Source organism: Rana temporaria, chromosome 6, assembly GCF_905171775.1.
Source record: "Rana temporaria chromosome 6, aRanTem1.1, whole genome shotgun sequence".
Lineage (NCBI taxonomy): Eukaryota > Metazoa > Chordata > Amphibia > Anura > Ranidae > Rana > Rana temporaria.
The window spans coordinates 72,840,328-72,857,390 of record NC_053494.1 but is presented as its reverse complement, the minus strand read 5'-3'; the positions used below and the strand labels follow the sequence as shown (position 1 = coordinate 72,857,390).

The 17,063-nt window shown below is 42.0% G+C and overlaps 1 protein-coding gene and 1 long non-coding RNA gene across 2 annotated transcripts in view; one reads left to right on the top strand and one right to left on the bottom strand.

Annotated features, from left to right (window-relative positions):
• The window catches only part of SNX29 (sorting nexin 29), a 1,289,390-nt gene that overhangs the window by 1,171,757 nt on the left and 100,570 nt on the right, over nt 1–17,063 (top strand). The window contains exon 15 of the mRNA XM_040358531.1: nt 10,258–10,398. Within this exon, the coding sequence (XP_040214465.1) occupies nt 10,258–10,398 (141 nt within the window). The remainder of the gene's footprint in view (nt 1–10,257; nt 10,399–17,063) is intronic.
• On the bottom strand, nt 13,747–14,563 carry LOC120944480. Its single transcript, XR_005750392.1, has 2 exons — nt 14,168–14,563; nt 13,747–13,942 (listed from the first exon to the last, which is right to left on the bottom strand). It is a non-coding gene; the product is annotated as an uncharacterized LOC120944480 (long non-coding RNA).

Below are 17,063 nucleotides of genomic sequence, written 5' to 3'. Positions count from 1 at the left end.
ACATGCAGCCTAACTTAACTTTTCAGAGTTAAGTTACACTGCCGCAATTTTCCGAAGTTAAGTACCGATCCTCAAAGCACTTACCCGGAAAATTGCAGCAGCGCACTTTAACTCCGTCCATCGTAAGGCGTTCCTAGTTTAAATGGGCGATTCCCATTTAAATTAGGCGCGCTCCCGCGCCAGACGTACTGCGCATGCGTGTGACATCATTTTTCCCGACGTGCAGCGCGCAAACGTAATTTACGCCGGGCTTTGTGGATTGCGACGGGACAATAAAGTTGCGACGGGTGAAAAAAAAGTTACGCGCCGGGAAAAAAAATTCAAATTTAAAAAAAAATCGCGGCGATCGAAAAAAAGGTCTGGTTTTACATGGTGTACTAACTTTACACATTGTAAAACCAGCCCTAATTTTACGCGTGCAAATCGTAACTTACACAGAAAACACAAAGCTTAAAAGCTTTGTGGATCTGCTTAAGTACTCATTTGCTAGGCGGCATTTCGACTCGAAATGCCCCCAGCGGCGGATGCGGTACTGCATCTTAAGATCTGACAGTGTAAGTGTCTTACAGATGTCAGATCTTCTGCCTAACTTTGGAAAAATCCTTTTGAGGATTGTTTCCAAAGTTAGGCACAGAGATACGCAGGCTGAACAGCAGTTCCACCTGCGTATCTCTTTTGTGGATTTGGCCCAGTCTGTCTAAAAGACAAATGAGTTCTACTTACCAAAGGTGATTGAATCATCCCCAGAGCTGCCACCATTCTGAAGAGGTAAACAGGTAATACGGCCACCAGGTGTACTTCAGTTAATGAAAGAAGAGCTTCAATGACCCACAGATCCGGAGAGAAAAAAATACACTGAGACAGCTGTTCATTAGATCTCTAAAATGTATTCTCTCAGAGGGACTTATATACAGAAGAAAAATAGGATCGGCTGCATATTATTGCATATGTCTGTAGATTTCATACAAACTCAGTATTTTCTTATCAAGATTTAAACCAGCTGAATTTAGTTTTAACAATGGCTAAAAGATGACTTTGCTTATACAATCAGGCTGTTAGCATTAGCAGGGTGTGACTCTATGCAAAACTGTTAGCTAAGCTACGTATGTCAAAACACAAATAGAAAAGTACATTTCTACTTAAAATGGAGTTGAAAATTAATACATTCTATTACACTGGGGATCTTGGGCGGCACAGTGGAAGAGACAGTAGGATCGGAAAAGGAGGAGTCAGCCGAGGAGGAGAGGGAGGATGAAGTAGGAGGAGGAAGAGAAGAAGAGGCAGGCCTGCATGCAATCCGTGGTGGTAAATCCAAATCTACATGGGTGCCATGGGTTACTTGCTTGACGGCCGTCAGAAGGTTCACCCAGTGGGCAGTAAAAGTTATTTTCCTTCCCTGCCCGTGTTTGCTAAACCACGTGTCTGTGGTCAGATGTATCTTGGCACCGACACTGTGTGCCAGAGATACATTCACTTGCTGCTAAACATGGCCATATAGCTCTGGGATGCCCTTCTGTGAACATTTTTTCCTTCCTGGGACCTTCCATTGTGGTGTTCCTATGGCCACAAATTTTCGAAAGGCCTCTGACTCCAACAGTTTATATGGCAGTAGTTGGCGGGCTATCAGTTCCGACAAGCCAGTGGTCAACCGTTGGGCAAGATGGTTATCTGGCATCATCGTTTTTTTGCAGAAAAACATGAGGACGGCATGATGGAAGGTGGAGTGGAGGACAATTGTGAGCCTAGAGGAGAAGGAGAAGAGGCTGGATGGTGAGAGCCTGGAGTGTGGCTTTGTGGGTTCTGATGGCGTTGCTCCCACTGGGCTCGGTGATGGGAGGCCAGGTGTCTTCTTAAGGCGGTCGTCCCTAGGTGAGTGTTGGGCTTACCGCGACTTATGCGTTGACTGCAAAGGCTGCAGATGGCAACACTATTGTCTGCAGCGGACACGTTAAAAAAAAGCCGACACCGCGGAGCCATGGGCCGGCGTCCTGGGAGCACCTGATGTACATGGTTGATGACTCGCCCCTGATACATTAGGAGTCTGGTATGTCCCTCCTGTGCAATGTAAGTTCGGCCTGCTTCTCCTCCCTATCTGCTGGTCCATCTCCCCCTCTGAACTCCCCTCCTCTTCCTCTCTTGTGAGCACCCATGTGACGTCTGTAGACACATCATCATCGACGTCACCTTCCCCATCACTAACAATAGAGATCTCGGAGTAGGCAGTAACCTCCTTGGGCTGATCTGGGTACTGTCGTCAGACTGCTGAGCGGCGGCTGTTGCTACCTCCTCTTCCTGATCCAATGCCAAGAATGGCTGCGCATCGGAAATGTCTTCTGATGGATCGGAAAATAATTCCTGTGACTCAAGCGGAGGGTATATGGTGGTGGTGGTGTTGGTGGTGAGCCACTCAACCAAGTCTGGTGCATCCTTTGATGTAATCGAATGAACATTGTGCCACTTCCAACTTTGGCTCCGGCCTGGTGCTCCTGCCCTACCCCTACCACCCCTGCAGAAGGGCCTGCCTCTTCCTCTGCCTGTCATTTTTTAAATGACCCTGTGACAAAAGTTTCTAGAGAAGCGCAGTATATGTGGAAGAAGGTATATAACACCCCGCTTCAATCTATCGTTTTGGGGGGCCACTGGTTTATCGTACCAGTTATAAAACTTTTTTTCAGGACATTTTGTCACTGTGTGTAGCAGAGGTAACGCAGCGAAAGAGGCAAAAATTCTGCAGTACCCAAATACACTATTATGAAAATATATTTTTATATAACACCCCGCTTCAATCTGTCATTTTGGGGGGCCACTGGTTTATCGTACCAGTTATAAAACTTTTTTTCAGGAAATTTTGTCACTGTGTGTAGCAGAGGTAACGCAGCGAAAGAGGCAAAAATTCTGCAGTACCCAAATACACTATTATGAAAATATATTTTTATATAACACCCCGCTTCAATCTGTCATTTTGGGGGGCCACTGGTTTATCGCACCAGTTATAAAACTTTTTTTCAGGAAATTTTGTCAATGTGTGTAGCAGAGGTTACGCAGCGAAAGAGGCACTAATTCTGCAGTACCCAAATACATGATTATGAAAGTATATTTTTATATAACACCCTGCTTCAATCTGTCATTTTGGGGGGCTACTGGTTTATTGCACCAGTTATGAAACTTTTTTTTCCGAAAATTTTGTCAATGTGTGTAGCAGAGGTAACGCAGGGAAAGAATTTTTTAGGGCGCACCTAATTTCCTCCTCCGTTATAGATTTGTCCATTTTTGCGATTTCATGGTCCTCTATCTTTGGCAGATTGGTTTTCTGAAGTACATCTCTTATTTTAGCCTCTTTCTCACCAGGATCCCAGGTCTTTTGTTGTACCGTGTATAGGCCTTCATAATAGCTTCTAAAGACTTCGGCTATTTCGCTTGTCGCATGGGCAAGTTCCCCATTCTTTTTTTTTCTTTTTTCAATGAAGTTTCTATTTTTCTTTTTTGTACCATTCTGGCAAGATTCTTACTGGATTTATTCCCCCAAACGTATCTTTCTCTCACTATACTATTTGTGTATTTCTTAGTTTCTTGCTCTAATAGTGCTCTATATTCATCTCTTTTTAAAGTCAATTCATGGAGTATTTCTCGCTTTTGGCCCTGTGTTTTATGTTCATGTTCCAACTTATATATTTCTTCCATTAATAATTTTAACTTCCTAGTTCTTTCTTTCTTTTTCCTTGCCCCTTCCGCAATGAGGATCCCTCTTATATAAACTTTATGGGCGTCCCAAAGGGAGGCCCTGAAAATCCCATCCGTATCATTCTCCAGAAAGTAAAATTCCAGTTCCTTTTGTACTCTGCCAACTACTCCCTCATCACACAATAGACTTTTGTCCAGTCTCCACTCAGGTGGATTAGCTTTCTGTATAGATGTATTAATTTTTATGAATATGGGGGCGTGATCTGAGATCGTCGTAGCCTCAATTCCCATTTCAATCACACTCTCGAGGAGTCTATGGTCAATGAGGATATAATCTATCCTCGAGTACGTCCCGTGCACAGAGGAGAAAAATGTGTAGTCGCGCTTTTTAGGATGTAGGATTCGCCAAACATCCACCATTTGATTATGTAATAGTCGTTTTTTTAGTTCTTTTAGCTGCTCACCATTAGTCCTCTGTGCACTGGACGTACTATCGAGTACCGGGTTCATGCAAAAGTTAAAGTCCCCCATCAACACCACGTGTCCCACCTCAAAGTCTTTTAGTTTTCTAAGGATTTTGCTCACATATATAACCGAGTTCACATTGGGGGCATAGACATTTGCTAGGGTGTAATCCTCCCCTCCCAGTTTTACTTTCAGGAATAGAAATCTTCCTTCGGGATCTGTCAGTCTGTCCACCAGTGTGAAACGGGTACCTCTTGCAAATCCTATTGCGACCCCACGGGAACGTGATGAAATTGTATCTCCATAGAACCAAATGGGGTAGTTAGAAGAGTACAACTTTATGTTAGATTCTAAAGTTATGTGGGTCTCCTGTAGAAAGACAACATCTGCCCTGTGATGCGTCAATTCACTAAGGACATTATGTCTCTTAACCTGAGAGTTTAAACCCCTAACATTATACGAGAGAAACTTAATTTCTGTCATCTTAAGGGACTTTGAAGAGTTTGCAATATATCTTGTGGAATCATCGAGAAGGTCCCCCCCACCCCCCACCCCAGTGCCCACCCTACTACCCCTACTCCCCCTCCCTCCCCCTGGCCCATTCTTGGCCTGGGAGCCGCTATTGGTTGCCTCCACTCCTTCACCATCGGCTCCTCCCTAGTGGAGATTCTCAGACTACTCCTCTGCTGCCCACCCACCCCCCCCCATCCCACCATCAGACCAGTTAATTTAGATCAGTCCAGCCAGTCGGGCAGATCCGGTGGTATTAAATACATTTTGTGACAAAATCCCATCAGTTCTTCAGGATGTCTCAATCGTGCGGTTTCCCCCCCCCTTTATGCCGATTGGGCATGCAGGGAAGCCCCATTGGTATTTTATATTTTGCAATCGCATCAGCTCTAGTAGAGGTTTTAAGTGTCTTCTCCTGGCTAGCGTTTCTTTCGAAAGATCGGAAAATATTTGTAACTCAGTCTCTCTATATCTTAAGGGAGATTTCCCCCTCAACTTTCCCCAAATGTCCGCTTTGTCCTCGTAGTTCCTAAACCGGACTATGACATCTCTTGGCCCGTATCTTTCTGTCTGTTTGGGATTTCCCGTGTACCCTTTCAATTTTGAGGGGCTTCGCTTCTGCTGCCTTCTCTAGCAGGGGGTTGAATATTGTATTCATGATTGCTCTTAAGTCTTCACCTCTTTCTTCCACTATCGCACAGATTCTCAGATTCTGTCGCCTGTTGCGATTTTCCTGGTCTTCTAACCGGTATGCTAACATTCTTTGGTTATCGGTCATGACCTTGACTTGCATTTTTAATTCGTTTAATTCATGGTCTTGTTCTTCTAATCTTCTTTCTGTCTCCTCTACTCTGTCCAAGAGCCCTCCTAGGTCCGTTCTTATCCTGTTGATCTCTGTTTTTATCACATTTTCCATCCTTAGTAGCATAGCATTTATCTCTGCCTTTGTCGGCGGTAGAGTTTCCTGTCCCAGCTCTTCTAATCTGCTATGCTCATGATCACTTTCTATTGTCGTTTCTCCTTTAGATCTATCGGAGCTGCCTTCCCCCTTTTTAGTCGCCCTCTTCTTATTTTCCATTTTTTTTGCAAGTCCTGGACTTTTGGGGTTGCCTTCTTGGGTCATATACTGCTGTATTGAGCTGGTCCCAGCATTGCTTTTAGGCGCTTTCGGGGCTACGCCTCTCGTGGATCTGTTCATTTTGTTTGTGGGTCTAATTCTCTTCCCCAGTTTGAGGGTAGTAAGGTGGTTTATCACGGCCCAACTCTGCCGGCTACTCAGAGACCTAGAGGTCCTTGTGTGTAGTTTTTTTTCCTCCCCCCTCTCAGGTAGTCGTGCCGTGGGGGCTGTCTTGGGCCCGATACAGAGAGGGGAACCGGGTATTCAGGGTATGTCAATCCTACTGCGAGATACAAAGGTGCCCCTCTACCTTTTGACTATTAAGGCCTTTTTATAGTAGATTGACCTGTTTCCCTCTGTTCGCTACACCGCTTCCAAAATTTTAAACACTACTTCTGTGGCTAACAGGGTCAACAGTCCAACGGAGGGTGCCCCCCATATATAAATATCAGACAATCACATATGGCATTTATACCCGCCGGGTTCCTGCGACCCTTCTGCACATTTAGCGCTGTTAGCTCCGAAGGTCAGTCCTGAACCATCTTGAATAGATCACCACTGTTCTGTTCCCTGGGTTCAAGAGGGCCTGAGTCACCCGTTGGACAATCAGCAAAGAAGTACAACTCCTTATATCACAGGACCCAATTGTATCACAGGGTTTATTTTTATTTTTTTAAACGTTACACGACACAAGTAAAAAAAAAAAAAGAACATCCATGAAAGAGAGAGTGAGCATTCCCTGTTCTTCAATATATCATGCCTGGATAAGATTTACTGCTATTCCTTGTGATATGTAACACAGAAATTCGTCTTACTACTGAAATAGTGGTGGATGGTTGAACTTGTTCATAGGGGAGAGGTGAAAGTGGAGAGAAGTCCCAGCCATCCCAGTCAACTCATGCCAGCTCCATTCCCTGCGGACAGGGGACCTGGCTTCCCCTATAGGCATTCAGTAAAAAGTAAGAGTATGAGATTCAATAGTCCACTGTGGCAGCAACCCCAGTTATTTCATAGAATTTTCCATAGGTCCCCAATCACAAATCATGAGGAGGCATAAGAGGAAAAAAAAAAAAAGATAAGCCCTTCCTGTCCTTTCATATATCATGCCTGATGATCAGCAACAAGTCCCCTCAATGCATTACACGAAAAATCAACCCAGGGAAAAGAACAAAAAAAGAAAGAAAAAAGAACAGATATCCAAGCTCATTCTCGAGGTCGATATATGAGTAGGGAGGGGAGGGGGGGTCCAGGGGGGGGGGGTCAGGAAGCCCAAGCCGACTCGGCTCAACTGAGCGCCTCACCAATCCCTTAGATCATGGGTCTTCAGTCTATGGCCCTCCAGTTGTTCAGGAACTACAATTCCCATTGTGCCTAGTCATGTCTGTGAATGTCAGAGTTTTATAATGCCTTATGGGATGTGTAGTTCCAAAACAGCTGGAGGGCCGTAGTTTGAGGATCCCTGCCTTAGATCTTCTCACCGACCACCGCCGAACTGTGTTGCTCCAGGGGGAAGCCTTGATGGGACCCCCGCTGACTCTGTTGCTGTGTGCTGTCCGCACAGTGAGCTGTGCTCAGCTCAGCCGTCCACTGCCATGCAGCGAGGTCGCTTGGGGATTCCGTGGGGCGGAATGATCTCTTCCTGTGTATTGCCTAGGGACCCGTACCCGTTCAGCGTCCCCCAGGTACGTCCGGTCTAGGGCAGGGATGAGCATCCGGCGCGGTCCTCCGAACGCCCAGCCTCTCACGCTGCCGTCCGCCGATCCGCCGATGGTACCGTCGGAGTCTCAATGTGGCATACGCCGCTAGCAGCCATGGAGAGACCGGCACCTCCCACCCTCACACGTGTCACGTCCTCATCGCGTGTGTGTGTTTTGTTGTGTTTTGATTTTACTTTGTATTTTTTGGTGAATGAGTAACCGGGGTACTATGTTACTCGTTCAGTTGGGGGGGGCTAAATATCCAGGGACCCCATAATTGTAAAGAGCTCTTTAAGATTTCAATAAGTCTCCCACAAACCCTCACATCCTCTAGGTCAGAGATGTCAGAAAGAGGCCCTGTGCTCCCCTGACAAGGTACCCACCCATGTTGAGGGTGGCTTGGTGTGGTCCAGGAAGGGGAGCTGCATGTTCGCTGCCCCTTCATTCATGGCCAGCCAGGCTACATACTTAGATAGGGGGTTTTATATCAGTTTTGGGGATGCTACACTGTTTTCCCCTTCAAATTCTATACCAGACCCTCATCAAGGATAAGAGTCTTGTACAGGAACCAAGTTGAATATATATAACACACCATATTCAGCTAATCAGACAGGACACTTTAACCACTTACTTACAGTACTAGACCATTTTGTACCAGGACCAGGCCACTTTTTGCGATTCGGCACTGCGTCGCTTTAACTGACAATTGCGCGGTCATGCGAAGTGGCTCCCAAACAAAGTTTTTTTTACCACAAATAGAGCTTTCTTTTGGTGGTATTTGATCCCCTGTGCGGTTTTTATTTTTTGCACTATAAACAAAAATAGTTCAACAATTTTGAAAAAAAATCAATATTTTTTACTTGTTGCTATAATAAATATCCCCCAAAAATATATAAAAAAAAAAATTTCCTCAGTTTAGGCCGATACGTATTCTTCTACATATTTTTGGAAAAAAATTGCACTAAGCGTGTATTGATCGGTTTGCGCAAAAGTTATAGCGTCTACAAAATAGGGGATATTTTTATAGCATTTTTATTAATATATATTTTTTTACTAGTAATGGCAGCGATCTGCGATTTTTATTGTGACTGCAACAATTTGGCGAACACATCAGACACTTTTGACACATTTTTGGGACCATTGTCATTTTACAGCGATCAGTGATAAAAAAAAAGGCACTGGTTACTGTGAAAATTACACTGGCAATGATGGGGTTAACCACTAGGTGGCACTGTAGGGGTTAAGTGTTCCCTAAGGTGTGATTCTTACTGTAGGGGGGCGTAGCTTGCTGTGACACATCATTGATCGTGTTCCTGATGACAGGGAACATGATCAGTGACAGTGTCAGCTAGGCAGAACGGGGAAATGTTGTGTTTACACTAACATTTCTCCGTTCTATGTCTCCGTAAGACGATCGCGGTGTATGCCCGCGACGATCGAGTCCGCGGGACCCGCGAGCGCGCTCACGGAGATCGTGGCCGGCCTGCAACAACTGCTTCTTATCGGGGATGTACAGGTACGTCCTTTTGCCTGCCCGTGCCATGCTGCAGACGTATATCTGCGTGCGGCAAGTGGTTAAATGACAATTACATGCAATACTTTTTTTGAGACAGAACTTTCTCTTGGTGATATTTAATCAACATGTGTTTTTTATTTTTTGCTATATAAACAAAAAATAATAATTTGTTTGAAAAAAAACATGTTTCCTGTTATAAAATTGTGCAAATAAATAATCTTTCTAGGTCAAAATGTATTCTGCTTAATTTCTCTGATAAAATTACCCAAATCATATTATATTATTTATTCAGTGTAAAAGTTTATATATAGAGTTTGCAAACAATTTGGAAAGTAGACAGTCCAAGGTGGTGAATTTTTTTTGAAAGATGAAGAACTGAATTTATTTATTTTTTTATCAAAAAGTTTTAATTTTAACAAGTTATGTCTCACACGCTGCATAGGCATTCTTATAATTACACCCCAAAATACATTCTGCTATGCCTCCTGAATATGTGAATACCACACATGTGAGACTTTTTCACAGTCTAGTTGCATAGAAGGGCCTATAATTCAAGAAGCACCTTTAGGCTTTCAAGGAGCATGAATTACACATCTAATTTTCCACAATCGGTTCATCCGATGAAAACGGACCGATGGATTTTTTCATCAGATATCCGATGAAGCTGACTTTCGTCAGTCTTGCCTACACACCATCAGTTAAAAATCTGATCGTGTCCAACGCGGTGACGTAAAACACAGCGACGTGCAGAGAAAAATTAAGTTCATTGCTTCCGAGCATGCGTCGACTTGATTATGAGCATGCTTTTTGACCGATGGATTTCCCCACAGACGATCGTTTTAACCATCAGAAAATTTTAAAACAGGTTCTATTTTCTTTCACCGATGGGAAAAAAAACGATTGGGGCCCACACACGATCGGTTCGTCTGATGAAAACGATCCAACAGACCATTTTCATCAGACGAACCGATCGTGTATACAGGGAATAACACATTTGGTATTTTTAAACAATACAGTTCAATTACCACATGGATCATAAGCTCATGATTGAATTTTAAAGTACTGAAATGAAGACCAACATAATAGCCAACAGTGTTTTTTGTGCTTTTGTTCACATTGGTTAAAAAAAAGGGAGTGGGGAGGTAAGTGTTAGGAAGGGAAAATCTGAACCTAGTCTGTGTTAGGAATATAGCTTTTAAACATGCATTATATGTACCTTTGTCAAAAAATTGGTTTGAATGTTATAGTTATCATCCTTGTTTGCTTTTAAGATATATATCAGGATTAAAGATGATGAGTGGAATATTTACAAAAGATATGCGGAATTCCGAAGTTTACATCATAAACTGCTAAGCAAGTATCCATACGTGAAGACCTTTTACTTTCCACCGAAAAAAGCCATTGGGAATAAGGTATTGCTAAGACCAATTTAATAGCTCCCTTAGTAGTGTAAGTAATGTAATCACTAGCATGCTTTGAATGCAAATTTCTTCTAAATGTTTCCCTTTAAATCACTTGTGTATCTCATAAAGCTCAGAAGACCCATAAGAAAATGGTTGACCTGGTAATCAATATAACCAAGCTTACCTAATATCATGGGAAAGAAGGACTGATTTGGAGGAGGGACATGCAGTGTAGCTGATGAGCAGACTCTGCCTGCAGCACAAATGATCTCCCAATAGGGGATTGTGATAAAGCTTTGTGAAAAACATAATGCAAAGCTATTACCCTTCAAAGGAAATGTATTCCTGGGCCTAAAACAATTTGAGATATAGAAGTTTTGTTGGAAACACAGGAGTTTATTGAAAGAATAAATTAAAGTTTTGTTGGAAACAAGTGAGCAAACATTATACACAGACTGACCTATCCAAATGGAAAAGCCATGGAGTTGGAATAGTCAAAAGAACAAACTGAAGAGAACTGGAAATAAAAACATTGCAAAATCAATAATGTTCAAGAGATGGAACGTGACGAAGGGAATGCACCATATGCCTCCAGTGCAGTGAGGGAAGGGGGTCTTTGCTTAGGGATGAGCCGAACACCCCCGCGTTCGGTTCGCACCAGAACCTTCGAAAGGACCGAACGTTCGCGCGAACATTTAGAACCCCATTGACGTCAATGGGACTCGAACGTTCGAATTCAAAAGTGCTGATTTTAAAGCCCCATATGCAAGTTATTGTCGGATAACGTCTTTGAGAACCCGAGCCTTGCCCCAGGGAACATGTATCAATGGAAAAAAGTTTTAAAAACGGTTCTTTTTTCAGGGAGCAGTGATTTTAATGATGCAGCATCATTAAAAACACTGTTCCAGAAAAAACGACAATTTTTTAAAAAAAAATTCCATTGATACATGTTCCCTGGGGCAAGACCAGGGTTCTCAAAGACGTTTTCACAGGCATACTATAGACACCCAGCAGGTACAATATTTAAAGGAATTTTTCATTTTTTTTTAAGCATCGTGATGCTTAAATAATAATAAAAAAAAAAAAATGAAAAATTCCTTTAAATATTGTACCTGCTGGGTGTCTATAGTATGCCTGTGTAGCTTTATGGTGCACACTGCAGAGGACACAGGCAATACACCACGTGAGAATACTGCAGCTAGCACAATCAACTACCTGCCAGTAAATTTGGAAGAACTGATCTAGCTAAGCTATACAGTGTATAAATATATGTACAACACCTGGGATGTATATATATCCTCTACACACTGTAACATTAACTGACTAACCTGCCTGCCTGCCTGCCTGCTCTATCTACCTAGAAAAAATTACACTCTCTCTCTCTCTCTCTAAATGATCTCTAACCAGCGCCGGAACACACTACACAAGGCCGACCTGCACGTGGCCTTTTATAGTGTGGGGCGTGTACTAAACCCCCTGAGCCCCTGTGATTGGCCAAGCATGTGGGTCATAGTGCATGCTTGGCCAATCATCAGTGCGCAATGCCGCAGTGAATTATGGGCCGTGGCGCGTCACTCGAATTTGGCGCGAACGACCCTTTTGTTCGTATTTCGACGATTGATCAAACATACGATGTTCAAGTCGAACATATGTTCGACTCGAACACGAAGCTCATCCCGAGAAAAACACTCGGGGAAGGAAAAGCCCTAGAATAAAAGAAAGGGGGTCACCAGAAAATATTACAATGAATAAAATAAGAGTACATTCAAAACAGTATAGATCCACAAGAGAAAAATATACTGCGCTAAAGAAAAATATATGATTATATAATAATATAAGAAGTTAATTGATATGGAATTTAGTGAAAAAAATAATGCTGCAACACCTAATAAACATGTGATATTCATGTAACAAATGTAGAAAAAGGAAAATAGGTCACACTAAATATTAAACACAACATGAAAAACTGTGCATAATTGGTGAATCAATAAAAAGAAAATTAATTGAAAACAGGACCCCAAAACTATTGGATAGTGGCAATAAATAAATAAATAAATACATTTATAAACCAAGTCCAAAATTAATTAGTGAAAATAAGTTCAGTTCAAAGGAATGATAATAGTAGCGTCAAAAAGTGAAAGGAAGATCCACCACCAAATTGATTAAAAGCAGCTGCTCCTCACAGATGCACCAGGAAGGAGAGTAAGTAAAAACCCTTTCTGGAATAGCTGTACCCCCTGTTAGACGAGGTCATAAAAGCCTGCAGAAGACCCTCTCCGGGGTGATAAGAGATCCCTGGGGCTGTGTGTTGCTCCACTCCGAGCAGTTCCCAAAGGCTGTCCCGTCCGTGGGTATTCGCCCTCCAAAACAGGCAATCTGCTCCTGGACTCAGACTCAGCGTCACTTGGGGAACCGGAAAAAAGAGGCTTGGGTATAATACTGTAACCACTCAGGTTTATTGGAACAAGTAACAAAATTTACAAAAAAACACAGAACAATTTAAAATTGCCAGCAGAAAACTAAAAAACGTACACCCGTGCTTCCGGGGTCAAAACAGTAGCCATCAAGAAAGATGATGTAATAGGTAAAGAAGGGAATGGAGATTATGGGGGTTAGAATAAGGACATTAAGAGAGGAGAGAAGGGAGCACAATAGGCACACATTTGGTAAACATATGGGTATGGCGCAATACAAAAGTTTATGAATTACTGTAGGTGGAGGTGTCATAAAGACTGGGTCAATAGTAAAGACATGATACATGCACAGGAACAGGGCATAAATGAAATAGATTTATCCTCAAGGTTTCTCAAAACAGTTCAAATCTATTTACTGTATTGAAAATGGCATTGGCATTCTGTCCAATCAGAGATATAAATATGTTTGAATTAATAAAAGACTGTATACATAGTTAGGTTGAAAAAAGACACAAATCCATCAAGTTTAACAAAAAATAAATAAAAAATTATACAATCCTTCACCCACAGTTGAACCAGAGGAAGGTAAAAAAAAAAAACAGCAAAACATGAGCCTTTTTTTAAAGCAATCTACTGAGCTGGCCAGAGCCACCTCTGGAGTGAGTCTATTCCACATTTCCACAGCTCTTACTGTGAAGAAACCTTTCTGTATTTGGAGATTAAATATGTTGTTTTATATATATATAGATTAAATTATAGAGCGCACACTGATTGAAGGTGAGAGGCCATCTGCAACATAATTCCACTTAAAATATGGTTTAGAGAAAATTCCTATAGCAGGATGGGATGTGGAATTTTAAATGTTGCAAAATGGATGTATATAACAAATAAATATTTAGGCCTGGTCAAACCCCAAACAAATGGAATATACAAGCACAATTGATTAAGTAAAAAAGATTTATTACAAAAACATAGAAAGAATATAGAAACTTTGACATATGTTTAAAATGTTCAGACAAGAAATAGAAAAAGTACTAGTGGTGCAAAAAACTGCACATAGTCTTCTTCGGACCCCACGTAGAAAGGTTCTACTAGTTTCGCCGTTACGGCTTCATCAGGAACCCGTGGAGGGTGATAGTCTATAATAATTAGATAACATATTTACAATATAATTGAGAAAAGAGAAAAATATATAATAACAACATCACATAAAACTGTTGCAAAATAGAATGATCAATAATAAATGTACAGACAGAGTGAGTATGCTATATTGCATACAAATAGATTAAGGTAGTCATATTGGGCTACAATGTATCAAACATTAAAAATCATATGGTGAAAGTGGACTGAGATGCCGCCCCTACCTGATAAGAATGAGATGAGGTCACAGAAGACAGCAATCGCGACAAACCCATTAACTGGATGCAGGCACCCCCTATTGATGGAAGGTAACCCTGTATCACAGAGATATACCTGAGAAATAATGCAGAATCATGAATAAACCTATTAAGAGGAGAGGAAAGGAAGATAGAAAATGTCCAAAGACAAAATAAAGTACAATGCATGAGATTAGCAATTGAAAAGCATAGCAGCAAAATGCATTAAAGATTGCTGCATAGGAAAATACCACATATAGATAGATAATAGCAAATAACTTACTGCTATAGCCTACTGAATATTTCAGAGGTAAAATAGACAAAGGGAGTTATAGATGTCAGAGGAGTAGATGTTTTAAATGATACGTGGTTCCAGGAAGGTAAGCTGAATGGTCATTTAAGTCTGCAAAGACCCTTACTGTGAAGCAGAAATTAGCCTAGAAGCAGATTAAATCAATTAGTTCATCACCATCATTAGTTCAGTGAATCAAGAAAAAGGATTTTCTAAAGAAATAGATTGGAAAGGAGAGATGTTGAAGTTAAATCAGGAATACCTAGTCAATGTAACCTCCTTAATTGCTTGAAGGCAGCAAAGACCTCAGCGCTGAATGTATTAGGCTAGGTTCACACCTATGCGAATTGAGTGCGGTTTAAACCGCATCTAATTCGCAGGACATTTCAAAATACATTGTTTTCAATGAGGCTGGTTCACATATGTGCGATGCATCCGCACTGCGTATTGCCTCCAAACCGCATGCGGTTTTTATGTCTTGCGGTGCGGCTCAGGTGCGAATTCAGTCCCATTATCTTCTATGGGTACGCATCTAATTCGCACATGTGTTCAGTTCTCTGCAGGAGTTTCTCTCATTCAGCTCAATACAATTCTCCCCCACTCTCCTCTCACCCGGAAGTTCTCCCAGGTCTCCAAATTCGCACCTGATCTGCAGCTAAACCGCAGTTGATCTGCAGAACACCCTCTAGAGAAATCTGCAACGACAACGCAGCTCAAAAAAGCAACGCACTAGTGTGATTCCGGCCTTAAAAGCTCACAAGTGTGAATACACCAGATGAGTCTGCAAAGTGAAAGATGGGAATTATCAAACAAAAAATAATTAAAATCAACGAGATTTTTTGTAAAGAAGAAGGTATTAATATTACAAAGATATACCAGAGAAAGAAAGGGGGGAAGAGAGTAATTGCCCAACAGCATACCTGATGAATCTGGAAAGCCACAGATAAATTTTTTGTTACTATTTTCGTAGACACAGCAAGCTCACACTGAAGCTGATAGCTGTGTGAGCCGCATATGTAATGTCCTCAATCAGGCTGAATCAGCACCACCTGAGTGTGGGCTGTCAGCCTGGTGTGGGTGGGCGGAGAGAGGCGGCTGGCGTCATTGGGAGATTCCCCGGTGGTCCCGCCCAGCCTGGTCACACAGGGAAATCCTGTGACGCCCATAGGGGCGGCGCCGAGCGGGGAACAACGGCAGGCATGGTCCAAAATATGACCAGCATGCCATATCCAATGGCACGAGCCGTAGAGCGGACCCGTGCTGGCATTCATGCCTCCGCATGAATTCAGCGATATATAAAATAGCGCTGGCACAGGCCCCCAACCGCCCACATAGGTAATCTTGTAGCACTATCATGGGGGGTGCTGCAAACCAGGAAAAGGGCTGCGATGCGAGTGCTGTATGCGGCGACTATATTCCCATCTTTAGGATAAAGAGTATAGAAAGAAAAAAGGTAGAGATACAAGAAAATGGAGAAAGAGAGCTTAAGAGAAAGAAAAAACGAGTGTGAAAGAGGGGGAAACAATTAAAGTAAAAAAGGAAAAAGAAAAAAAGGGAAAAAAAGGGAAAAGGGAAAATAAAAGAAAAAAGGATTAAAAGAAAAGAAAAGGAAAAGAAAAAAGAAAAGAAGAAAAGAAAAGGGGGAAAAAAAGGAAGAAAGAAGAAAAAAATTAAATAAAATAATAATAATAATAATAATAATAATATGATAATGAAACAAAATAAAAGTAAGAAAAAATAATAATAATAAAGTAAAATAATATAAAGTAAAATAAAATAGAGTAAAATAAAATAGAAGATACACAATACACTAAAGTTAGAAAAACCCGTAAGAAAAATGCAAACTGTCCCAAAGAAGAGAGGGAAAGGGAGAGGAAAAACAGGGGAAGAAGTAGGGGCGGCTGACCGAAAGTCCACAGCTTTCAAGGTTCACAGCATACATATTGGTCTTACCGTGCGGGAAGCCGCATGGATGACAAGGGAGAAAATATTTTGCTATAGTATGTCAAATCATAATACTGTCATGCTGAGGGCGTACTGTCAGGGTATTGCAAGAAAGTGGTTTTGAGTCCAAATTCTCCCCTAGTGGCAGCACAGCAAACAGACAAGGCAGAAGCGATACCTAATCTCTAAGTCAGAGGGTATAGAGCACTGGAATAGCTGGGAATAAATTCCCAGCTATTTAAAAGTTTGGGAAGGGTACATGAAAACAGGGTGTAGGGGTATTGGGCAAAAGGTATCAGGGACATTTGGGAAAGGGAAACATGTCAATTAGTATACATCAGTCCAAAAAGTGCACGCAGTGACTTATCCAAGACCTTGGTCTCCATCGGAGTATATAGCAAGCGTATCAATTAAAGATATCTTAAGTGCTGATGGTGCAAACAGAACCAAAACGGGATCCGATAGTCAGAGCCTCACAGGCCCTGCGGTGTGTTCCCTGCAATCCAATCCAAGATGTAGGACTAGATGGAACAGTGTGATCATTAGAGAAACGGTTTATAACTGATATTCTCGTTGAGTCCGGGATGCTGGGTGGCCCGCAGCGTATATATCCATCTGGCTTCAGTCTGTAGCAGACGCTTATCAGCA